Genomic DNA, 26,039 nt, shown 5'->3' on the forward strand with positions numbered 1-26,039 from the left:
AACTCATCCAGATGAAGCCGATATTCGAGCTCTTTCGTTTGTTAATTGACCTTTGTGTTGCTCAGGGGCATGGCGCTCTATTGTGCAGCTGTTTAGAGGAGTTTGACCTCTGAGCCTGTTAAAGGCTCGTCCAGTATTTAGAAAGACAAGGCAAAGACGCAGGTACAAGCTTGTGTCAATCATGACAGATAAGGGACGATGCTGACGAGGTACAACAGCAGGACTCTCGGGGTGAGTCAGACTTACAGGCCTGTCTGCTGTTATCTGAACAGAGGGCAACAGTTTTAAAGATTTAACCCACACAGCACACAAACAAGCACTTTCACTGACACAAATACAGCTCCACAGCTGAAATACGTCCTTGATTTGAAAGGTAGAAAACCAATAACAGCTCCTGTGTTCCTCTGCCCTTCAACATCCTGTAAAACAGCAGAACGTAATGCAATTTAGCAATTTAAGCAACACTAAAAAAGACAACGTAGCCTCATGGTTTGTAATATAACCTCACTCCGCTGTGCTGAAAGTCCATTTTTACAACAATAAATATAACTGAACTTCATCTCTTAACTACAGAAACAGTGTGTTCACTGCAGCACTGGAGGGCTCGGTCTCTATGTATCAGTGTCTGTGTTACAGTGTACAGCTGATGCAGCACTGTGTACTGTAGCATGTGTTTGTTCTTTGTGCGCCTGCGGGGACGAATAAAGTTTATTGAACTCAGCTGTTTTTCTCTCATTGTTGGGAGATGCAATCAAGACCACTTCGTCCTGTTTTACCTGTTTATCTTGTACACTGTACGTCAGAGGGATCTCATAGCTGCAACAAGCAACAAGCTAGCTGCTAAAGTGCTACTCATGGTGATTCATGTTTGACATCTCTTCAAATAACATAAAGAGTCGGTCTAGACCTGCTCTTTTTGTAAAGTGTCTTGAGATAACAGCGCTATACAAATAAAATTTGATTGATTGATTGAACATATCTGCCTGTTTCAGCACTGATATTAAAGTTTCACATTTCACATGTTTGTTTTTTTATCGTTCACAGTGAAAAAGTGAAAACTGCATAATTCTGTGTTTTTCCAGAAGGACATGTTTGAAAAGGTCGCCTCTGAAATGGGCCGTTCAGAACAGCTGCAGGTTTCTACGTAGAACCTTGCTTTTGCTGAAATCGAACAATCGTCATTGACCGTCATTCACCTCAGGCTGCCTTCTTGGACGAGCTTGTAGTCGAGTTGTTGTCAAGAGTTTGGCTCACTATACCTGGTGATTCTGGCTCGTACATATAAGGCCGAATAACCGATCCTAGAGCGGCCATTTTTTCTACAACTTTGGGGTGACAGTGCAGTGCGGCCACATCCCACACGTGGGATCGCACACGTGGGGGAGGGGCTACACGGTCACTCCAAATACTGTCAGCCAATCGTGGGTCAGGTCTGACTTTTGAATGGCAAAACGGCTTCAGGAGGAAGGAGAGGCTCCGAAAAATAATTTAATTAAAATATGTAAACAATTTTTAAAACGCACCAACGTGATTCAAAGACACATTAGAATAACAGAAAATTGATTGCAGAGCTAAAATAGGTCCCCTTCAAGGGTTTACAGGAACATGTTGGGAAATACACTTATTGCTTTCTTGCTGAGAATTAGGTGATCAGGTTCATACTATTCTCATGTCTATTTAGTTGCTACTGCAAGAGGCCAGTTAGCTTAGCTTAGCACATAAACCGGAAACAGCTAGCCTAGTTCATGAAGATTTTCCTTTAATAAATGTCTGTGAAGTCACTATCACAGTCCATCGCTGAATGAGGTAACACAATGGTGATTGAGCCTATGGCCCAGAGATGAAAGCCTTTGCATTTGCAGTATTACAGATTGGGTGTCTGTGGTGACTTTTGTGGAAAGAAATCACAAGCGGCGCCCAGTTAGTGACGCGTTTTCCATCAGCCAGCAGTGGTTGGTCTACCAGAGAGGGTAGGCGGAGCTAAGCGCAAGTGTTGCGAGTAAACAGTAATCTACTATGGCTGAACAAACAAAGAAAAGATGGATGACTACAGATACAACTTCAACAATAAGTGAAAATCCAAAGAAAAAGAAAATAATTCGACGCTCAGATGAAGCAAACAGTCTGCCAAACAATAGGGCAGCAAACAACCCCATAAGACATTTTTAAACTTCAGTTTTTACACATATTAATAATCACATAAAGCGTAAGGAAATAATATCATACAGGACGTCCTTTTATATCTTCAGGCTCAACTTGTTTCTGCAATAAGGAGAGTAATATAAAGAGATCATTTTTATTTCTTAACGATTAAATGAATAATCATTAAGCTGTCATAAATGGAGGCAATCATTCAAACTAAATTGAGATTTTATTTCCATATATGTTTAATATTTAAACCCTGTAATGGCACATAACAGCACCCACTCCCTCAGATAACACAGTGTGTTCAGACATGTCCTCTGACGACACAGCTCTGTGTGCGGTCGCCGTGCTCATCACTCAACTGTTATTCCGAGTTAAAAGAAATGCCACATGAATTGTGTTTCAACACACTCCTCCTCCGCTGCAGCCAGCTGATAGATGTGCTTTGTTAGATTTCTATTTTTCAGCGGCGTGAGCACATGTAGTGCCGCAGTTTGAGGCCCCAGGGTCACTCTCAAGAAAACATCCTTCAAGTCTGTCATTGAAATGGTGTAAACAGTACGCGGCTGCGCTCTGTGTACACCGAACTTCTCTGTGAATAACTCAAGGCCACAGACATGTACAAATAAACATACAAATATTTACAGGGAGGATATGAGCCGAGTGCAGTATTGTCCATCTTAATTATTAGAAGCGGATAAGAGTGGCACGATGAATAAATTACTTGTGACACAGTTGGCAGGAGCGTGAAGCAGCCGGATCCACTGAATGTGTGTTAAGCTGCTGTTTAATTTCAGGTTTAAAGTGGCGCTTTGTATTCCTGTGTTTTGTCTTGTCAAGAGCCACATTATGGCAAGTTACTTACGAAGCAATCAGCCTCGCTGTTGTCGAATACCTTCTCTTCAAACAGGAAGCTTTTCACCTCACAAGGCTATTCATTAGAAGAAGAGAAACCTGTTAAACACTAGTGTATCACATTTCCCTTTGACAAGACACTTCACGGCAGGAAGTCACTCTGTTGATACTTCTGTGGAGTCATTCCTCACTTTTGTCCTGCTTTTAGAGAAAGTATCAGGGCCCCAGGAAGGGTGTGGAAGTGAGAGCATGACAAGTTACTGAATGTACAGAGTAATGATGTACCGTGATCACACACGCTGCTGAGTGTTACCTGATGTATGTCACAGATGGAAACAATCACACTGCTGGAAAACAAAGTGTGATAAACAAACAAGTTTAAATTAATGGTAACAGATTCAAACCCTGAGCATCGTGACTGTCTCACAGTGTTCATGTCACGGCAACAGCAGTAAAAGTGATTCGAGTACTTAGAGGGAAGCTAATGCAAAGCAAACAGCACAACACGCACATGATCAACATGTAGCAAAAGTAATCAGACGTGCTTCAGAAGGCCGCAGCTTCTGCCAACATCTCAGCCGAACACCATAACAAAGATATTTATAAGAAGGCCGAGTGATGAGCAGCTTTACGCCTTCGTCGTCCTCAGACGTAAACAAACATGTCATCAGTCACAGCCAAGATTCAATTATGCGTTCCTAATGTTGATTAGCAAAGCTCAAAAATATCAACCAGAAAACATAAATTTACTAAGTACAGTTTGTAATTATTCACGTTCTCTAAAATTAATTCTTACTTAAGCCAAACTGGTACAGTAGCAGAAAGCACAGAGAGCTGCTGGTGAGGTTAAAAAACAGACGTCTTCTAAAAACCAATAGCAGAAATTAATTAAGTCGGGGAGAATCCAAACAAAGACATGAGAGGCGGGGGAACCTTGATTATCCTGCAAAGGTATATTTCTGCTCAAAATGTTGCCCATGGCTGGTTGTTCAGTTCCACAACAGTGCATTAAGTGCGAAGATAAACGTGCACCATGGGTTCTTTCTCCGACATAAGACAAAAACACTTGCTGCCTGTTACCTGCTTTTAATCTGCAGAGTTCTGAGGATCCTCAAAGCAAGAGAAGATCGAAGCTAAAAAAGTCTCTCTCACCAGCTGGTTAGCTAGCGTGTATTGTAAATACAGCACTGACCTTTGGAAAAATCAATCATTTATTTAAGACCACACAACCAAGGTCTGTAGAATTAAATCTTCGCTAAGTCCCGCCCCCCTTGGTTACTGTTGCTACGCCTGTCAAGCTTTCGCACCAGCATGTAAATATTATGGCGTTTTCAACTATAACAGTGAGAGATGTTCGGAGGGAAATAAACACACATTTCTGGATATCAGAGAGAAGTCCCTTTAACTAACATTATCTGATATGTTTTAGCCCATCGCTAGCAAAACTAAATTATCCCACTTTTTCCACTTAGTTTAAAGCGTATCAGGATATCGCTTGCATATCGTTGGCTTGATCCAAACACTGGATCTCCTAGAGGCACAACAGGAAAGCCCAACACAATCCTGCACAAGTTTGCCTCAACAATGGCTCAAACCAAGGGCCGGTAGAGTAAAGGCTCTGCTGATATCATCGTTGGTGGTAGTGGAGGCCAGACAGGATCGCAAGCAGAGACCAGTTGACTGTCACTACACAGGGAGCAGCTAAATTAAAGATTAGCCTACATGATAAGTGAACTCGGAGTAAGTAGAAACCTCATAAAACAAAAGTTGTCCCAGCAAAACGAAGGGAAACAGCACACAGCTGTATCTGCTGTCAGACTTGCAGATTCCATATGCACACCGTTTGGACATTTCTCCTCCTGCGCCTAGTTACGGTTGCTAACGTAGGATTGGACAGTGGCCGTTCAAAGGGAGGGGCTTAGCGAAGGGTCAGTTCAAAGTGTCAGTAACAAAACTTCTTCTAATCGTCCTGATGTTTTGGCTTTGCAGCAGCCTCTTAGATTCTACATCAGTCACTTGTTTGGCTGGTGTTTACACATTTGTGTCTCTTGTAATACAGACAGATTTGGATAAGAAGCAAACACCATGACGATGGTGGTTTATCACTTGTTCAATCTGAATGTGTTGTTTCAGACAGACAACAGCACAGTTTTTGCCTGGCCCAACCACAAAGGTAGCCAATAAAACAAACGTACATGAGCTGTTTCTGTAACGACGATGACGTGTCTGCAGAGATCTGAGCCACATGATGTCAGAAATAAGGTTTCCCAATCACTTTGTTTATTATTATGATGTTTTATGTAGAAAAGCATTCCCTAATCCTTCTGACATTTCAAACATCTAAAATAGATCCGTCATTAGGCCCACTCTCTCAGATGGAGAATTAATTACCACTGACACATTCGCAGAACAAAGCCGTCTCAGCTCAGCAGATGTGCGCTCACTGACTGACCCCAGGTTTGAGTATTGAAACCTGCTGCAGGAGGAAGCTGATCCACCTGGGGGGACTAATTGGTTGTGACTCGTCATGGCAACCGGCCACGAGACTTCAGGAGAATTAGTCCCGACTGGCTTTGCTGTGAGGATCAGTTAGTTTGTTTGCATTTGTGCACGGATCAGCGTTTCAAAGATGGAGTTGCAAATAGCAGCGTAATCTAATCAATGTCTGGCTCTGCATATGCATTTGTAGCAGATTAGAAGATTTATTTTTGTTAGCAGTAATTCTGAACCTTCACAGAGCAGAGTTTAGGGGTCAAAGCCCACGAGTCCACTGCTACACATTCCCTCAGACACGACGCAGTGTAAAACGCACAACTTTGGACTCAATTAAATATTCTCTGATGACCTCTGAGGCCCAAAGATAATTGAGTGGTTAAGGCAGCCGCTGCTGCAGCTACCTGTGTGTCCCTCCAGCGTATAATCAGATACCACCGCTTCTTTTCCTTCACTGCCTCCACATGTCTGCCTGCCTGTTTCATTTCCAGCTGAGAGGAAAAAAAAGATCTGTTCTGAAATAACTGCTGCTCTTTTAAAGACTAATCACATTTAAATTTTAATTGGCACTTTCCACATTTTGGGGTTTTTTAGCCTGCAGTGTGAAACCGTGTCAGCCAGAGGTGACTGTGGGTTTTGCAAACATTAAAAGTAAGAAATAGTGTGAAGCGCACACAGCACTGTTAGAATGTTCTTGATTAATTGTTCTGTGTGGTCCGGGAATGTTTGGGTACAAAGTTGAGTTTAATGTGGACATTCAGGTCAGTTCTTAATGCTGGGGTCAGGACACCTTCCAGAGCGAAAGTCCGCCATGTGCAGTTTTACCAGAGGTGTCACACAATCTTTACACAAGAAGAGGTGCACATGTTTTTCTAGTAAAAGACTCTCATTAAAGTGGAAGTGCTGATTCAACCTTTTAACTGAAGTAAAAGTTAAAAAAACTACAATCCCCCTGAAGGGCATGTTTTACCATCTCTCTGATATCTCTGTGCAAATGAACCTTGCTTCATATTTGGGAAAGATATCCAGATAGTGCTGCATGTGTGACGTCCACGGTCGGCTCCGGTTGTAACTCTTGATTTTCCTGGCTGACGGTCGCTTTCCTTTTTAGACTGTTTTCCTTCATCTGAGCGTCAAATTTGTTTCTTTTGATTTTCACTTCTTGTTGAAGTTGTATCTGTAGTCATCCATCTTTTCTTTGTTTGTTCAGCCATAGTAGATTACTGTTTACTCGCAACACTTGCAGAGACCGGAAAAGCAGCCGCTTAGCTCCGCCTACCCTCTCTGGCAGACCAACCACTGCTGGCTGATGGAAAACGCGTCACTAACTGGGCGCCGCTTGTGACACCTAGTCTGTAATACTGCAAATGCAAAGCCTTTCATCATTGGGCCATAGGCTCCATCACCATTGTGTTGCCTCATTCGGTGATAGATAGTGACTTAACAGACATTTATTTATATGAAAAAAAGAAATAGTGAAAATAATGAACATTAACTTTGCTCCAATGTGTAAATCAGTCGGACGGGGAATGTGTCACTGCTCTGAAGTCGTCAGCGATGTCCTGATGTTCACTTTTATCCATGTTAGTTCTCGCTCTCCGTCAGTCATGACAGGAAGGCAGTGCAAAAATGCAAAAAAAAAAGTGATCCATAACCCCCCTCAGATGTATTTCAGTTGAAGCGACCCTGTTTTATGTTTATGCATTCGTGTTAAGATGGATGTTAAGGGTTAAAGATAAATAAATATCCAGGTGAGTTCAGATACTTGAAAACTCTATACTACAGTAACAAAGCGCCTCTGAGTGTTACAGTTTAGACTGATACTCCTCCCTCTCCGCTACATTTGTCCCCGGTTGAGGTCAGTCTCCGTGCTGTACCGACTGGACAGTGGAGCCTCGGCCGGGCGGCTCGGCTGATGAAGATTGTTTGTGACAAAAGGGTCGTTGGCGCTGCATGACGACAGACATGCCTGTATGTGCTGATGGGCTGCCTCCTCTGGCACAGTTAGTCTAAATGTAGACTGGCACTGACACTAATGTACACTGATAAAGCTGTGAGAGTCAATAGTCAGGGAGGAGAGTGTGGGGGTGGGGGACACTGGATTCTTAATTTACCCCATTTGTCCCATTTGTCAGACGCTGGAACTGGCTGGTAACTGGGCTGATGAATCATTGTGAATGTGCTCTCTTACAGCCAGTGATTCTAACCAGGTGAAGGTTCATCTCATGGCATGCTTAATGTGGATATTTTAATTCCACGTGACATAATGATGCTGAGTGAGATTTAAGTCATCCTGTGGTGCGTTTCCTTCTCCCAGTGAGAGCTGCAGATTCATGCATGAGGCTCACCAAGGACACCGGCTGAGAGGTGGGTTTAGCCTGAGGAGCTTATTCATAGATACACTTTGATACAGGCTGTGCAGAGACCTAATTGGGCCTGCTGTTAATGAATAAATAAGAGGGGCTGTACAGGTGTAATTGGTTCTGATGCCGTGTCATGAGGTGAGGACCATGCTCCGCTTAATAAAACCAGTTCCTCTTCCCTGTCACCCTCTGCAGCCGCCCTTCTTGTTTGATGGACCTCGAGTCGTTGTGTTCCTCTTCAGCCATCACCACAACCTGCCCCTCAACTTCTCTGTTCCTACTTGTGCAATGCTTCAGATTGGCCTTCAGCCCTAAGCTTCAAAACATGACTATTAAGGTACCGCTCTAGCATCAGTCTGGCATGCACAGGGCTCCACGGGCAAGTGAGACTGCTCAGTATGCAACGACATAAACAATGTCATGACTTTTGCTCGTGCATCATTAACACCTTGCTAATGTTGCAAGCTGGTAACGCTTAGTCAGTTGTTTGGGTTTGAATAAGTACTAACGTTTCACCCAGAGGTGGAAAGAGTACTAAAATATTCTACTCAAGTAAAAGTACTGTTACTGTGATGACATTGTACTTAAGTAAAAGTAAAATGACCAGTCTAAAAATGTGCTCAAGTAAAAGTAAAAAGCTTGTTTAAAATGTTCTTAAAGTAAAAATGACTCGGTTACTTTTTAAACAACCGGTGGGGGGTCTCTCCTGTGTAGTGCAAAAAGCACGAGGGGAGATACATCTCAAACTATTTGTTTTTAATTAAAGGAAAATCTTAACAAATTAAAGTGCAAAAAACTAAATAAAACATGTTGTGACACCCTTAGGGAGGTATACTGTGTCATTTTAGTTCAGACCATCCCATAAAACATTTTCAAATGATACAACCAGTGAAGGTGGCAAACAAACAAACTAAAACAACAGTCTATTAATCCAAACGGGTCAAGGTCACAGGTGTTGTGACTTTCCCTAAATGACCCAAAGAAGAAAATCTCAGCATCAGATTCAACGTTTGGCCTTCAGCTGCGTCTGCCCCACTGCTGTCTGACTATCTGTCTCCATCTAACTTGTGATTTAGCTCCAGTTTGTTCTCTTGCACATCATTCACTGCAGTTGTTTACGGGGCGTGATTTTCTCCCATTTTATTTAGGCCGACAGTTTTTTTTCTCAGTAACGGATGTGATTTTAAATGTAGTAAAGTACAATACTTCAAATGAAACTGACAGATTTTAAAGGACACAACAAAACTACTCAAGTACAGTAACGCGAGTGAATATAATTAGTTATTTTACACCTCTGGTTTGTGACCCTCGTCACAACAAAACAATAACCTTAAGGACAGCAAGCAAATATGATGCCTGAAGAGTTGGACCTCTGACCAGGTGCTGTCTGAGGACTCGGGTGTGAGAGAGGGCCGGATGTTGATGTGCTAAAGAAGCCCCTCAGCTTGGTTCTACACGATGGTGATCCAGCCGACCTCAGCATTCAGCTGCCAGCTCTTGTTATTTGAGTCTGTGGGCAGCTCAAACTCCCTCCTCTCAGGAGATGGTGAGTCTGATAAGAAGACTTGGCTGCAGCAGGCCAGAGGAGCATGTCTTTACCAGAGTGATGTGTTGGTGATCTCTGGGGGAGCTGCAGCTGTGCACTGAGGTCAACCATCATGTTCCGATCTTTGCCTCCAGAAAGGAGCCTTGATAAGCTTTACAAACTGGTGTCTCTGGCACTCTCTGCAGGCCTGATGGACTGGATAAGGTGTTGTTGTTGTCAGCTACCTGCCAGGAGGCTTCCAATATTTCAGCCAGCTTCCTCAAGACCGGGTGCGTACTGGCATCTGTAGCAGAGCTGAGTCAGTGCCGTTTTGCACTGTGAATGATGTATTGCAGAAAGGGCTGCCCTTTCTCCAATACATCCTTAGTATGAGCTAATCTGCATCCAACTGGACCCCAGCAGCCATATATTGATTTGATTAATTCATTAAATTCATGCTCTCCTAGACAAACTATCAGGCTGCTGCGATATATCAGCACAAAGGATAAATGTTTGGGACGCCAGCTCACAAAAACTGAAATCTGTGCGATCGTCTGATGCTACAAATAAAAGAAAGGAGGAATAATGGTCACCTGAACTTTATCTTACAGCTGTGGAAATGATGTATATTGTGCCTAAATGCATTAACATGATGTACTAAATTTAGAAGGTTCATGTTTTAATTTCATCATGTCCTTGAAATCCGTCCGTCTCTTCCCCCGGCCACGCCCAGCCTCTGTGTAATCGACGATTCTGGGGACACTGTCACTCACAATCTGTTTGATCATCTGCCTCCTAAAGGAATTCAGATTTTAAAGGGATTTTATTTTTAGCCCCGTGACAAGACAGGACCTGCATGATGCATTAAGTTTCGACATTGCAGCTCTGCTTTCGACAAACACTTCTCTGCAGAGAAACGAGCAAAAATTCCTTCGCACATTCTCTCGCTGAAGTCTGAAGTGAGTGCTCGTACTGTAATTTAAGAGCTATTGTGTGTGTAAGGTCACTCAGGCTCAGAGCAGAAAACGCATCGGTCAACAAAGAGATGAAGGGTATGCACACTAACTCCCTCTCTTAAACCCACACACTCACTCGCACACACACACACACACACAGGGCTTCTTCGATGCTGGGTAAATGGTCACAGGGACGGAGAATTCCCAGCAGGACTTTGTGGATGAGGGTTGTCAGCACTTTTCTCACCAGAGGGTTTAGGCCTTTCGTTCTGCTCCGGGATGGCTGAGTTTAATTGGAGAACGCTAATGCGCAGCTGGATAGCAGGGCCGCTCACGCCATGACTGCCTCTGAAAATGGGAGGGCGTGAAACAGGGTGTGTGTGTGTGTCTATACAGCAGCGGCTGCAGACATCCCTCAAGATGCCAACAAATTTATTCATGGGATCCAAGCCGTTTGTTTATGAGCGTCTCATTTACAAAATAATAGGCAATAATAATTCCAGCAGATTGATCCGGGGTTAATCCAAATAATTGCCAATTAATTATAATTCCACATTTTCTGGAAATAGAATTGACTCGTTGTGTCTGTCAGAGGGGAGTAAACCGCACGCCCAATCGATCAGCTGATATGCAAAACATGTTTCATCAAACTGCAGCAAACAGCGACAGAAAGTGTTCAGCTCAGTCGTAAACTAATCGGAATATGTGTCACTACTTCACTGCACGATAGCGACTCCTTTAAATGCCTCTAACATATTAGAACGATGCGTGTCAGAATAAGACTTTATCTGTGACGAGGCTTTTCTTTTTGCTTTGTTGCTTTTCAGTAAACAACCTCCTCTCAGTTTGTGGATGATCAATGGAGCCCGGAGAGTTTCAGATTCCTGCTTTACGACTGATGTCTCCATTTCCTGGACAGAATATCAAAGAAATTAGGACGTGCTCGGATCTGACAGATTCAGTGAAAAGAAAGGGAAGTCATTGATCTGTGTTTATGCTTCTTGTCTCTTTAGAAGAGTCGCTTTTATCCTATAATTATAAAGGAAATACAAAGAACATAAAAGGCTGTTTAAACCGTTTGGCTACGATTTGTATCTTATATAGCGTATTACATGCTTTGAAATTAAAGTTAGGATGTGTTTTCTCGACTTGATTTTTATGTATTTTCCCACACAAAACGTTGGATGTTTGGTTCAGAGTAAATAAAGCACTAAACGCGGTGGTTTTGCTGACATGCAGAGCCGTGTTTGCGTTTGAAATCAGTCATTGTCTTCAGGTTTGCACCACGGTGGTCACTGTAATTATGGTGTTGGTTACTGGCTGCAGCCCATGAATGACAAAGGTTAATGCCCGGCGGATTATCGTCTAAACACTGAAGATCTTTGTTTCGAAAGCCTTCGTTCACTTTCTGTTGAGTACTTTAAAAGCTGCTTTCACTCTTACTTTAAGCTCCCAGGCAGGCCGGTGCTGCACGCTGGAGACCACAGAGGTGGAGCACACCTGGGAGCAGGGTCAAGTCCCAGCAGCAGCGTCTTTAGTTCAGGAGGAGGAGGAGGGGAGCGGGGTCGTGTCCCTGCTGCTGGAAGGTCACTGTATAAACTTCTACATGCATTTTGTACTCCTAAAGAAAATCTTCACAAGCAGCTATAGGGGCTTAATGAGCATCATATTGTTATGTTTGCATCCACGAGGGCAACGAGGTCCAGAAAGGAAGCTGGAACATATAAAGCCTAATGAGCTCTCAACATAGCAAGAACACTGAGGCAGGTTTCAGCGTCAGAAACGACCCCTGTGATCTGTTCGTTTACCGTCGTCTTTGTGCCCGTGTGAATGTTCAGTCAGCCGCACCTTGCACTCAGCCGCAGCTCGGCGTCGCAGCAGTTTAACATGGATGAAAAGAACAGTGTGATCCCAGTCTGAGCGTGAATTTGCCCTTTTTTTCTGAGCTCCTCTCACTGATTCGGTCGCGGCAGGAACATTTTCCTCCAAATTCTGAGCCTTGTGTCAACTTCAATCACTAGAGCAATATCTGAGGGCCATAAAGAGCAAACTGAGAGGGAAATGCAGGAAATGGAGTTGGAGATGACACAAGTCATTTCAGGACATCTCTGATCAGGTGACCAAAGAAAACACCACGAGCCAGGTCGAATATCTGCAGCCTCGTTTCTGCTCATTATCGAGGAGCGGTAGTTTGACTTGGAGGAACATCAAGTCTCAAGAGAAACTAGCAGAAATAACAGTTATTAAAATGTTTAAGTGAGAGGACTTCAATATATTTTGCAGAATTGATTAAATAGTTACTCTGTTTATGTCCAACACTCACAGTTGCTCTCCCTTGAGAAGTGACCCCAGTCACAGTTTGACCACAAACACACAGTCGTGCTCCAGCAGCGGCTGAAATAACTTGGCTAGAAAATGTTAGCTTTGTGGTCAATCCAGAAAAACTTTTAAACTCGCTCACATTAGACAGAAAGTTGTGTTTGTTGGCATCGTACAAAAAGGTTAAAGTATAACATCCAATATGTTTTATTATTTCAGCGTCGGCTGTAGAGCCTCTCGTTAATATAACTTCAGTATTGGATTGAGAAAGTTGCTTCCTTTTAGCTTATATCAACATTTAAAGTCCCTTCAGACTGCGCTGATATATGAACATTGTGTTCTTTAACAATTAATGAAAACTGGGCGAGCAGCGAAAGGAACATTATACAATATATATCACATATTGTGACATGAGTGTGTTTGTGAAAGCTCGCAGATGCTCATTAAAATCATAAAACATCTCAGACAAACATGTTTAGACTCCAGTCGTATAAATCAGGGCACAGGTAAGATTAGAATGTGCGTAACCATGACAACAACACGGCCGCTGTTTGAAAAGTTACCGGCTGATTCTCACTTGTGAGAAATACTCACGGAGAACCACGTTTGTAACCGCAGAGAAGAGATTAAAAATGGATGACATGAGCATCAGCGACTGTGAGCATCTCGGTGTACATGTGTGTTACGGACACAATGATGTGTTTGCGCAGTCCTTTTATCTGCAGGTGCACTATTCCACACTTTATGTATGACACTATGACCACTACATTTGTTTCAGATATGCGTTTCCCCTCTAAGTGAAGGGTTAACTTTTCATCTGGTGACATCATCAGGTCAATATTTTACTTTGCCTCACTTTAGTTTACGACCAAAAACATAACTCGTAAAATTCTCATTTAGCTATAATGCACTTAAATGGTGAAGATAGTAAAGATAGGCTGCCAGATGTCATCATGTCAGCAGAGTGATTGTGAGCATGCTGACATTAGCACTTAGCTCAAAGCACCGCTACAGTGTCAGAGTGCATCTATACAGATAGATGTCTGGTCCCCACCTTTAAGGTATAATGTCTGTTATAAAAGTCTCTATAAAGTCTGTATCTATGGATGAGGTAACGCAGTGGTGGCCCACTAATGAAAGCCTTTGCATTTGCAGTATTACAGACTGGGTGTCTGTGGCAACTTTCACGGAAAAAATCACAGGAAGGAGGAAACAGTAATCTACTATGGCTGAACAAACAAAGAAAAGATGGATGACTACAGATACAACTTCAAAAATAAGTGAAAATCCAAAGAAAAAGAAACAAACTCGACGCTCAGATGAAGCAAACAGTCTAAAAAGGAAAGCGACCGTCAGCCAGGAAAATCAAGAGTTACAACCGGAGCCAACTGTGGATGTCACACATTACCGTTTATCGCCAAAGAGACCGAAACTGAAGCTGAGAGATCAGCACTTTAAGTCTGAAATCTCAGCACACAAATCATTAAGTTATTTTATGATGATAAACAACTTGTCACAAACACTGTCTGGATATCTGGGATGTATACGCCCGCAATCGCCTTTTATTAACATTAGGTGCCGCCAAAAAGAACGAAACTGAGAACTTTGAGATTATATCTTTAAAATCATTTGAATATGATGCATTCAGGAGACCTTTCAAACTTTTTCTGGTCCCGCTATGTTTCTCCCACCAGGTTAAATGTTTAACGTATGCATCAGAAGGACGACGTGTTGAAATCGCTCATCTGCAGCTCACAGCCTCCGGATGTTCTCCTCCCTGAAACCCACAGAGTCCAATTTTAAGAGCTTTTTCTCAAATTTAGAAATAGGTATCTGCACGGCGGCTGAACAGATTTTAACCATTCAGCCTCAGATGAAACATCAACCTCCCTTCCTTATTCTGTAAATCGAGCTGCACCCTGGGAACACATGACTTAGCTTAAAGCAGCCCCACAGAGCTGCAGCATTACTGTACACTCTTTATCTTGTTTTATAATAAGACACCTCGGGGCACATTTTCTTTTACCTTACTCTTATTTCATCTTTAAGTACATATAAAGTACATTCACTTTGGAGACCACTTATAAGAAAGTTATAAAAACCCTTTCAGAAGTTGATTAAGCTGAACTGATAAAACGCATCTTTTATATTTTGCGAGGCTGAAGGATGCAGGAGTTTATCAGTCTTTCATCACCTCCGTGGAGTGGAGAGAAATCTCTGCCATGAAACCTTTGATGAAGTTTAACACGACAGCAACACCATCGTTTACAGCAACACGTTTTTATTATGGACAGGACAACCCCATGTGACCTCAAACTGTACACACTGAAACAGGTAGAAAACAAGGGCAAAAAAAAAAGAAAGCCGTGAACAATCTGTTAATCCAAAAAAAGGTTATTAGAAAGAACTCTGCAGAAACATGGTGACAAAACAAAGCACTCTTTAGTCTTTACAGGCTGTGACACAGGTTAGGCTGCTCTTTGACAACAACAATACTTACTGCACTGAATATAGATGCTAAATTAAAACACCATCATATGAAGAAATCACACATTTCCCCTCCTTTGCATCAGTCTGTGCAGCTGCACGCAGACTGGCCCTACAGCTCGCGTCTCACTCTCCTCCTGTATCCAGCCCAATGAATCGCTCATGCATGTACAGTACGTCCATTAACAATTTAATCACTATTGTTTAACGACTCGTGCTATTGGCTGCCTGTTTGCTTTCCTAAAGCTATTTGGATTGATAAATTCTGCTCGTTTCACAGTAGCAAAAAGTTCCTTCCATCACAAGCGTTGAGAGGCCGAGGCAGAGTTTAATGTGCAGTTGTGGCCTTTGAAATCTACGTGGCAGTGTGGTAAGAAAATAAAGCACAAAGAGAATCAGCAACTAATGGGGCTGCATTGTGATATTGAGCTTCAAATATAATGCTTGTCGTACCAAAACATATGAGAATTATCAGGCAAAAAAGCATCACAGCAGTGTGGTCATTACGTAGCTGTGATTTGAATGGGCTCATATCACCTGAGGTGCTCTAACAAACTCCCTTTGAATGCACGGCCCATAAGGAATGTATTAGAAAACCAAAAATCCTGCAGTATTTCATCCTAAGCACGCTCTGATAGAGGAAATGTTGTAGATTTCCTCTGCGGCTCTGCGAGGAGGGGAAAAATCGAGATGGCCATGCATGTTAAAAGCCTATGTGCCATCAAAGCCCCCTGGGCTACAAAGGGCTCTTTTAGCAAATGGATGGCAACAGCTGCAAACTCTGGGCTGTTCTTAATGTGCACCGTGCAGATGTCTGCACTTGAGTCCCACAGTCTGAGACAGATCTGTCTGCTCTGCACTGGGCCGCTCTCATCATATCACTGTCGCTTCATTAAGCACTGAACTCCACACCAACATCTGCCTGACAGTTTTTGCTCCCAATTAAAGGGAAAAAGCCCTCTAAAAGCTACAGTAATAACCAATGCAGACACTTGTTATGTACTCTATGTATCCCTTTAACTGTCTTTTGTTAGCCTGTCAGAAAATAATTATCAGTATGCTACATCGTGACACTTTCGGCCTTTTAAAATGACATTTCTCGCAGTGACGGAGGCTAATTTGGCAACAAAAAGTGGTGTAAAGGTGGAAAGTATTATCCACACTTGTAAAATAAACGCTGTCTGAGTGTGAGATAGTTGTAAATCATGTCTGACCGTATTGCTTTCATTTCATCATGAGATTAGGCGAATGCTCAGGCACGAAAACAGGCGAGACAATGGAGGAAGCTGTGGCTGCATCCAAAGAGATCCATCCTGCATTAGCTCTGCAGCCGCCTCTGTAGCCTTTTAATTCTTAAAACTGGAACAGTAGAGGAGCTGAATATTGGATGCTGCAATGCAGAACTGTGGCTCTGTCTAATGGCTGAGTGCCTGAACTCTCTGCGCTTTAAAGATTTAACTACACAGAAATTTGTTGCCGGAGCAGAGCAGCATCTGGATTTAAATATTGTCCTAATAAGGTCTCAGTTTATGTGCAGAACAAACCGTTTATGTCCTGCAGGCTCACAGGAAGCGATAACGCTGGGATATAAATCCAAATAAGCACCTGCATGAGGCGACAGGGATGCATCACTGATTCAAGCTATTGGGAGGGAGCTGCAATTAGCAGAATCAATACACAGCGATAAGAAATGTGTTGCAGTCATGGACCATATTCAATCAGATAACACACATCTATCCACTCAGTGAACTGGGACAGAACATAGTTGACTATTGAACTCATTTAATGCTTAAAACAAATACAAGTTACTTCACTGGGTCATCACAATTGAACAAGAGATTTTTTTCATATTTGTAACACCCTCAGAAATATACATTCACATGGCTGCATACAGACAATTTCTCTCTTTTGATTTTCTTTCAATAACATTAAATCGACAGACTGTATGCGTCACCCTTTGTATGACAGTGAAGCCGCTAGTGGCGCTTTTAAAAACGGACTGGAGGAGCATTTTTAGGCGGGACTTTGGAAGTAAGCTATGCATCCACTTCATCTATCCATCATCTTGCTCTAGGTTTGCAGTCAAAATAGGAATATTTTACACGAACAGGGTCCCTACGCAGTTGTCCCTAAATAAATCCCGACTATAATCTCAACCCTATGTACAGTATTTACAGTGGAATGTTGAACATACTGAATACAAAAAGTAGATTAGGATGGAATGAAGTTACAGTCAGTATTACAAAATAGAAACTCATAACACCCCGACGACATGAAGACAATGTGCACATCTACCAGTTTACAGAATGTCCACTCAAATCCGAAAGGTCTCTCTCCCTCCAACGCGTCTGAGAAGCGAGTGTGGCAGTGGTTTCATTATGGATGCAGAAATAGTGAAATGAAACCTTAATCTTGTGCTTTAAAAAGGGGGCAGAGTTGATCTTCGCTTTGGGCCAATTTACAAGTTAAATCTGTTTCACTAGATTTCAATTGTTGTGCTTCGAAAAAGTCAGCGATGCGCGGCTAAGTTGCGAGAGTTCGATCTCTTTAGGGCTGAAACTGTCCAGGAAAAAGTGCCGTTTCAGCATTCAGCCGGCATTAAACTTTAATAAGGTAATGAATGCAGCTTTTAAGAGATCAATTGATTTAGAGATCGAGAACAGACACATTGTTAGTTTTGTGCTGGAGTCACATCCTCTCTATACTAGCCTAAAGTAACTGCATGGTTAAAGAGGTTTGCAGTCCGGGTCATATATCAGTACTATTATTCTGTTATTCTATGGCATGAATAACTGAAATGATGGAGCAGCAACTGTCCACACCACCTCACGTCTCCTGACTTTGATAGGCACTGAATGCAAGAACTGAAAAGACAAACACATGCTTTTCACACGTTTGTCTCACGCAGAACTGAAGAGCTACATCAAAGCAGTTCATCGGCAGGTGAAAAACAAACTAAAGACTATAAAAGTGTAATCTGCTTTCGCGCTTTGAAAGCAGCGAGCGCCGCTACCGTCGATTTCCTTTTCCCTCCTCTGACACGTTCTGGTGCAAACCTCGTGTGTCGTTTCAAACTGTTGTGGATAAAAACAGATAGAAGGCTGTAAAAACATGTAACTAAACATAACTGAAATCAACAGACTTTTTAATTAAACATGATAGTTCTCATTCGTAATTTGTGTTGAAAATGTGATATAAATTGAGGCTCGTGATCAACATGCTCATCTAAAAACATACAGTAGACAAGCATGAACTGTAAAACATTCACATCTCCAGCTGAGATCTGCTCTCAGAGAGATGCTATTTTTTCATCTTTATTTATATATATTTATATATTTATATACTTTTTTGTGTGTTAACTGCAATATTGTTGCCGGGTACTGAGTGCCCATAAACTCATACCTCTGTCAATACTGACAACACTGACAAAGTGTCGCCTTTTCAGCTGCAAATGAGAACAAACGCACTGGAATTGATACAGAAAAAATAGCAACACGCGCACATCCACTCCAACACAAAAAAACATGCATAAAATAAGGCTTGGTATAGTATTTATATTGTTCAGAGCCTGTTGTTTCTATCCACAGATTTACGCCTTTGCTTCTCTTTTATCCGACGTGTCACACTCAAGTTTTTTTGTTCGAAGCAAATGCATTTTGCTGAAACAAGTAATTTGCTATGCTAGCATCCACTGGCACGTGTTAACAGTGATTTATAAAGCCAGAACTATATAATGCCTTCAGACAGGGTCTATGTTTCCCCATTGGCCGGTTCAGACGCCAACGTGAAGGGAAGGACAAGCACTCACTCCTTTAGAATCCCCCAAACAGCCACTGAAATCATTTCAAAAGAAAATAAAAGAGATATAACAAACATGATGAAAGCAGCAAGGTGACGTATTATACTCAGCATGGCCACCGTCATAATTCCCTTTACATGTTCAATGTTTTCTCAAAGCATCAATTGACAATTTCCTCCCCTCAGTGTCCTTTGTGTCCGTGGACGACTCCTCATAGAAATGCTGTCGGTGTGAGCGGGGAGGCTTAAGCCAATCTTCAGCACAGAGTCACACAATTATGAGGAGAGACAGAGTCATTATTGGGAAAATTCCCCCGACACTTTCCTCTGACAGAAGGGTTAGAACAAAACATCATTATGACAACTCAACACAAGAAACAGACATTTCATTATAGTGGTAAGACTGAGAGCTCGTACACACAGGTCCACCTGTTCAAGTCAAGTGACAGTCATGACATTTCAGAGCGTTATTGAAGGTGGACGCCGAGACTCGCCCGACCTCTCATGGACGTGAAAGTTGAAACTGTTTGTGTGGAATTGCAGCCCTTCTCTCCACCTGCTAATCTGATTCTACGACGTTAAAGGTAACTTAATGTGATCGAATTTAAGTACAAATTAAGTAAAAATCCGCCCACATTTATCTGTTACTGCCGTGTCCACACGGCTCGGCGGAATGACGCTCGGCGTTTAAACCCCGGGGGGTGAGAAACTGAAAGCATTTCTTTGGAAAGCAGCATTAAAACATCGGATTTTAACGCTGTAAATATATAAAAATGTTTAATTTCGTGGACGCTGACCCCAGTGAGTAACAGGAGAAATAACACAGGTTCTGTATGGTGCGTTTTTTTTTTTTCTTTCTCTGAAACATTTGACCACAAAATTACAAACACTTAAAACTCCACCTGCAATCATGTCAGACATTTAACTCCCAAATCTCAGGTCACTTAAAAATCATACAAAAGACATTATAAAAATAAGAAAACGGCAATGGTAATGGAAAATAACCAAATTGCACATCCAGTGTAGGACTTTCACAAATGTGCTCAGCAACACCTCAACCTGCAGTCTCTTTTTATACATTTAATACATTTAGAACATGAAAAAATACACAAAAAGAATATTACACCAGTATTGATCATCCAATCACCTCCCTGGCCTCGCCGGTCGCTGCCGACGAGGCCGTTTACATACCTTAGTTTGTATTTCTGCCCGTTCACCTGATGAACTGATACCAAAGCTGTCGAGTCGACACGGTGATGTTGCTAGCACTTTAAATAGACGCTTGATTTTCTAGTTGAGATTAGTTGGATGGGGTCTGATGTGGGGGGAGTCAGGGGGGGAGGGGGTGCTAGGTTGGACTGTGAAGGGTGCAGTGTGACGAATGGGAGGGCGGGGTCGTGATGGAGGTGAAAGGTGCAGTGGAATGCAGGTGGGGGACAAAAGGGTTGTTTGGTTTGCTTGGTGCATGCCCCTACACATACCACTCTTTCTTAGAAATAACAGAGCCGTCGGTTTGAGAGATCATATCATCGGCTATCTCAGGTTCAGGGTCATACTGGAAAGCCAGAGTCCGCTCGTCATAATCTCGGCTCTCGCCTTCGTCCACAGTGAAATAGGGCCTCTTCAGGTCCTCTTGCTCGCCGTCAAAATCGCGCTCGCCCGCCTCAAACCCTCCGGTGCCACCGATCTGGGCGGGTTTCTTCTCGTCGTCCGAGTCGTCGGGGTACTGCAGGTTCTTGGGGATGGGAGGGTGTGCGGGCAGCCCGCCCGCCTTGCTGTACCCGTTCCCGAACACGTGTTTCTTGGTGCTGTAGTCTCCTTTGAAGGTGCGCTGGCGGCGGCGCAGGAATACGAAGAGCAGTATGGCCGCCACGCCCAACAGGGCCACGCCCCCCACTGCGCCCCCGATGGCGGCACCTGCATTGTGCTGCTCCTGCGGGATCTCTCGCTCCCCAGGTGTCAGGTTGTTAGGGAATTCTGGGTAGGAAAAGACAGATGGAAGGGAGTGTGTCAGTGCTCTGGTGGGAGGAGGTGCGTTTGTGCAGGTGCAGATTTTTTTTTTTTTTATAGGAAAGATGAAGTAAGGGAGACAAGGACGGAAAAGCAAAGGGGAAAGGAAGGACCCCCGGCCCCACGGCAGAACCCACCCAACCCCAAAGAGTCCTTACCGACAGCGTGGCAAGGCTCAGGCAGTAACAGACACATGCAGACACATGAAACAAACAGCCAGTCCAGCACACAGCATCAGAGAGTAGACAGAGACTGAAGTGAGGCTTCGTCAGCATGCACAAACCAGCAGCTCGTCTCTGTCTGAAGGACGATTAAATCATTTCATGAACACCTGGAAGAATTAATTCATGTGGCCTTACAGTGAATACTTCAGTTCATACGGCTCCTCGGGTTTCACAAGAGTCAAAGCAAACACAGCAGTACAGTCCAGCATGAAACAGTACACCATGACATATAACCGCCTTCATCATCAGGTAATGAAATGAAAGCGCAATGCCAGAGATGATTATCAGCAGCCAAGCATTCACAGCCACGATGCATCAGGAGAGCTTTTCTATTCAGGCAGCAGCACACGGCACAAACAGAATATGCTTCCAGAGAAAAGTATATATTATTCAGCAAAGACAGCAGAGGGAAAATTATCAAATAAGATGTGCTCTAATCTAGAACACAGTGACAATGACTAATGGCCTGCAAGAGGCAAACAATAACTACGAAGGCCCAGGCTGAAGGCTGGGATTTCTCCTTGCCAATACTAAAAAGATATGTTGTTCTTTCAAGTACAGAACTGGAGCTAAACTGAGCCATCACATTCATTCCACCATTTGAGGGAGCACGCAGCCTCCTCACACAACGCGAAAGTGTAGGAAAGCATGTCCCTTACATAAACATCCTCCCCTCAAAACAAGGGAAACGTGCACAGCTCCTTCCAGCGCAGAAACAGAGGAGACTTTTATCTGAAACGTGATCAAAGCCCGGAGGCGCTCAGGTAGTGCTCGTCTAAACCTGCACAGCAGAGGCGCATTTAACTTCAATAGCAAAACGCTGAATCCTCCACAGATAAGAGAAGGGAAGACAACAAAGAGTTACAGCATCCACCAAACAAATGGTGTGGGAGAGGACTGCGGAGAAGACGGGGCGAGGAAGAAAGGAGGGAGCTTCCTGTTCACGCAGGTCAAACCACACACTCCTACATCATGTGCTGTATGCAACAAGGAAGGTCAGCTGAGATGCAGGAAGGATTTAGTGCTTCTTTACTGTTCCTGCCCAGTAAATCTGGTGAGTATAGATCTTAATGATGTTTATCAGGTGACCTCTGAGAGACAAGATCTGGTCTATTATTCAGCTGATTGGTGCGGTCTATGTTGTTGGATTTTGATGCAGATTTAAATTCATTTACATTAAAAAAACATGTCAAAGCTCAAAAGTAACACGTCATCGGTGGAGACGTGTCGGCACTGAGGGCTGCTACAATGTTAAGGAAACAAATAGGCGGTAACATGGTTGCACCAGTATCTCCACAATCTCGAACAATATAGCCTCAAGGCTCAACGGTGAACATGCCGGGCGTGTAGCGACTTCCTTTTCCGTGTGCTGCAGTGTTTACAGAAAACGAGTGAGTGTGAAAAAGTGACTGACTTTAATTTACGGGTCTTACCTTTACTTTACTTTGTCAGGTCTGTCCTCAAGAGGAGAAGAAAACTACTTTTAAAAGGAGAAGTTTGCTGGACGGAGGTCGGATCGATCATTTCTGATGCATTCAAGGAGGTCGGGAAATCTGAACACTGAACAGCTTTCGTGACAAGGGAATTTATCTCAAGTTGAATTTTCGATCTAGAGCAGACTGTTAGCTGTTAGCATGCAGATGTCTGTTTATAGAGATTAATAAGAAGCTAAAGCGTCGCCAGATCACGCTGATGGGAGCCGGCTTGCCATTATGACGGATTACGCTCCGCCTGCTTTTGCTCTCCACACGGAGATACGCCGCAGCCTGCTGATACGTGATTGGTCAATATTACTCGGACTGCCTACAGATACTACATAGAAATGTAGATGTAAATAGAGATTAGTATCTACATAAAAAAGAAACTACTGTATTTAATACAGTTAACTTAATATTGACAAAACCTTTACAGGGGTGCTGGTTCAGCTCAGTTGGTAGAGCAGGCGCCCCATAAGAGGCTACAGTCCCTGACGCACTGATCGCAGGCTCGCCTCCCAGTGTGCCGATCATTTGGTGCATGTCATCCTCCACTTCCTGTCTCTCTTCAGCTGTCCGATGTAATAAAGGCAAAAGCCAAAAAAAAACTTCATTTACAGAAAATGAGGGTTTTTGTTGAGCCTGAACGTTCCTTGGAGATATTTAATCCAAATGAAGTCAAATCACTGCAAAAAGCATCAAATCTGACGACCTGTTCGCTCCTCATCCTGACAAACAAAAAAGGGAAAATTCTCCTCATCAGCAGAAAATTATTTTTAAACGAGTGGCCTAAACTGTTAAATCAGAACCATTACTCTCCATTAGAACGTCTTGTTATATGAAATGGCAGATCCCTGCAGATCCTCAGCATATAGGATGCTGTCGGTCTCAGTAAAGAAGCCGCTGAAGCTTCCCTCCCTCCTTTAATGACAACGGCAGCCCATCAGTCCAAAAGGACGGACCTCCCGAACACATCACCCTCCTCCGCCGCTCCCTCCGCCGCACCCTTTCTCCCAGAGCAGACGGCAAAGCTCTCCAATTTCTAAAGCGGCGCCGGGCACAGTCTCAAATATCAGCTCAGGTTTTAATCTGACCACCTAATGGGATTATTCAGACACAGGCCTTCATTACACACATGAATGAGAGAGCAGAGCCAGGTCACCCCTGCTCGGGAACACATCCTCCCAACAAGTCCAAGGAGGGTGAAAATCCACCCGACTGGAGGAGAAGGGAAGAGAAAAGGGAGAAGGTTCTCCTGTAATCCTCTCCTCTACCTTTCACTGCCTCCGTCTGATGCGACCTGCGCTCGCTCCCATCACTCTTCTTATTACCTCCTCCGAGGAGGTTATGTTTACGCTGCCCTTTGTCTGTATCTTTGTTAGCAGGATTACAGAAAACTACATTTTATCTAACTCGCTGGAGGAGTGAAGCACGGGCCGAGGAAGAACCAACTTTTCTGAACAGATGTGCAAACCACTGAGCAATAAAAGTGTTCAAATTAATTTCTTATAGTCTTGGAAACATGTCCAGACACATAAAGTCGTGCATGTCTGAGAGGAGAGGACAATTGGCCTCTGTGTTCGTCTGCACTTTGCGACTGCCCTTCTAGTTCAGTCTTAATTAGGCGGCTGTTGCCCTTACACTTCTGAGGCTCCACATTTACCACAGAGGGTGAAAAACACAAGGCAGAGCCATTACAACTACACAACAGAGGCAGTAAAAGATGATGCAGTGAGCCTTCAAAGGTGCTCTCCATCACCCCCATTTCTATAAAGGATCAAGTGACAGCACCTTTCGACACCCGTATTTGAAGAATTTAAATGTCAACACTAAAGAAGAAGAATGTGTTAGAGTCCGTACAAACTGTGGACATGAAAGCAGCTGTAAATTTTTAGGTATTTTTGTGGCCTTTCAGCGCGCACACTGAAACCTGCAGCACTGAAAACAAGAAATAGGAGTTTCTAACGGAGTTGTTAAGATGTTTTACTACAGAGGGAATGGAGGGGAGGAGAGCTGGTGTTCGGATGGCTCTGCCGCTGTAATGGGGGTGTTTTAAAGGCAGGGTAAGAAGCTCGGAAACACCAGGAGAAGCTCCCATCAGATCGTTTTAGTGCAGCTGAGGAACAAACTGCTTTATTTTCCAAAGAGGTGTTTTGGCAAATAAGTCCGCCTGTTCTCGCCGTGTTATCCAGCTCTGTATTTTTCCTTCCACAAGGTCACATCACAACACCACCTCCAATTCAGCCCACCGGCCTTGTGCATACAGGGAGATAACAAAACGGCTAAATATTTCTGTGTTTCTGCAGCCCGGCCCGTGCACTCACTGTGAATGTGAGTATATGGAATTAGAGTGGCTATGGTGCGAGCTAATCACATTACAGGAGCACTAATAATAAAACACATTTGGAATGGTCGGGGATCGAAGGGGAGTTTGACAGCACGGAGGAGGGAGGAGGCGTTGCACCGGCACGCCATCGCTACCGGCAGCACCTGCCAACAGGAAGATAAAAAAGACCTCAAAGCAGCAAAACAGCAGCCATGACACTGTTCCAGGCAACAAAAGGCAGCGTCTATTAACACCACTCTGGGAATATGCAGATAGTGAGTTGCAGCAGCTAAAATGAACGATTGAGATTAATAGGTGCCAACATTTGCGATGAAAGGCCGTAATTCAATCCAGAGGCATGATAGATTCATACAGGTGCAGGAAACACTGCAGCTCTTTAAGCGCTGCAACTGCAACATTTCACGTTGCATTAATCATACGTTTTTGAACACTCACATCTGACTCGATCGAGTGGATGATTTACAACCTCCAAACATCTAAGCGACAAAATCCGCTTCCTTCATAACTCGATGAGTGTTTCCCTCTGAGTCATTTGTGAGTCTTTAGACAAATGGGAAACAAATGCTGAACACTCCAAAAGAAAAATGCCTGATAACTGGTTGTGGAAATGACACATCAGGGCCAGACTTGTGGTTGAAGACAACAAGAAACATTCAGAGACGGGGTTTTTTCAGTTTGATGTACGCTGCAGTACAAAACGACCTGCAGCAGAGAGGAGAGGTGGATATGGAAGGAGAGGAACGAGGGGCTTCAAAGAGAGAGAAACTGTATCACACCATGTCCTGCAGGTTGAGTTTCTGGGTGTGCTCCAGTCAAGTCTGCACACGAAGAAAGCAGGTACATTCCTGAGTCTTGGCGCAATCACTTGGACGGGTTGTTATGACAGGGTTGGGAAAATGAGAGATGATTTTCAAAGGGTGTTTCAGGGAGTGGCCTTTTAATGCGACTAAATGAGGAACAAGCAGCAGACAACACTGGATGAAAGAAAATAAAAGGCCGCTCCGAAAAGGTGGAGGAGTGGCAACGAGGAGAAGAAAAAAAG

At 43.4% G+C, this 26,039-nt stretch overlaps 1 protein-coding gene across 2 annotated transcripts in view; it reads right to left on the reverse strand.

Annotated features, from left to right (window-relative positions):
- Positions 1 to 26,039, reverse strand: part of nectin1b (nectin cell adhesion molecule 1b) — a 157,303-nt gene that overhangs the window by 64,187 nt on the left and 67,077 nt on the right. Inside the window, exon 6 of one of the 2 annotated variants that reach the window (XM_069668220.1) lies at positions 14,918 to 20,918. The exons of the other annotated variant lie outside the window; for it this stretch is intronic. Coding sequence (XP_069524321.1) covers positions 20,413 to 20,918 — 506 coding nt within the window. The 3' untranslated portion in view covers positions 14,918 to 20,412. Of the gene's footprint in view, positions 1 to 14,917; positions 20,919 to 26,039 lie in introns of those variants that run through there. 2 annotated transcript variants of the gene reach the window in all.

The sequence above is a fragment of the Semicossyphus pulcher genome, unplaced genomic scaffold (genome assembly GCF_022749685.1).
Source record: "Semicossyphus pulcher isolate SPU_LCO1_2020_fin unplaced genomic scaffold, fSemPul1.0.p SCAF_19, whole genome shotgun sequence".
In the NCBI taxonomy this organism is placed as follows: Eukaryota; Metazoa; Chordata; class Actinopteri; order Labriformes; family Labridae; genus Semicossyphus; species Semicossyphus pulcher.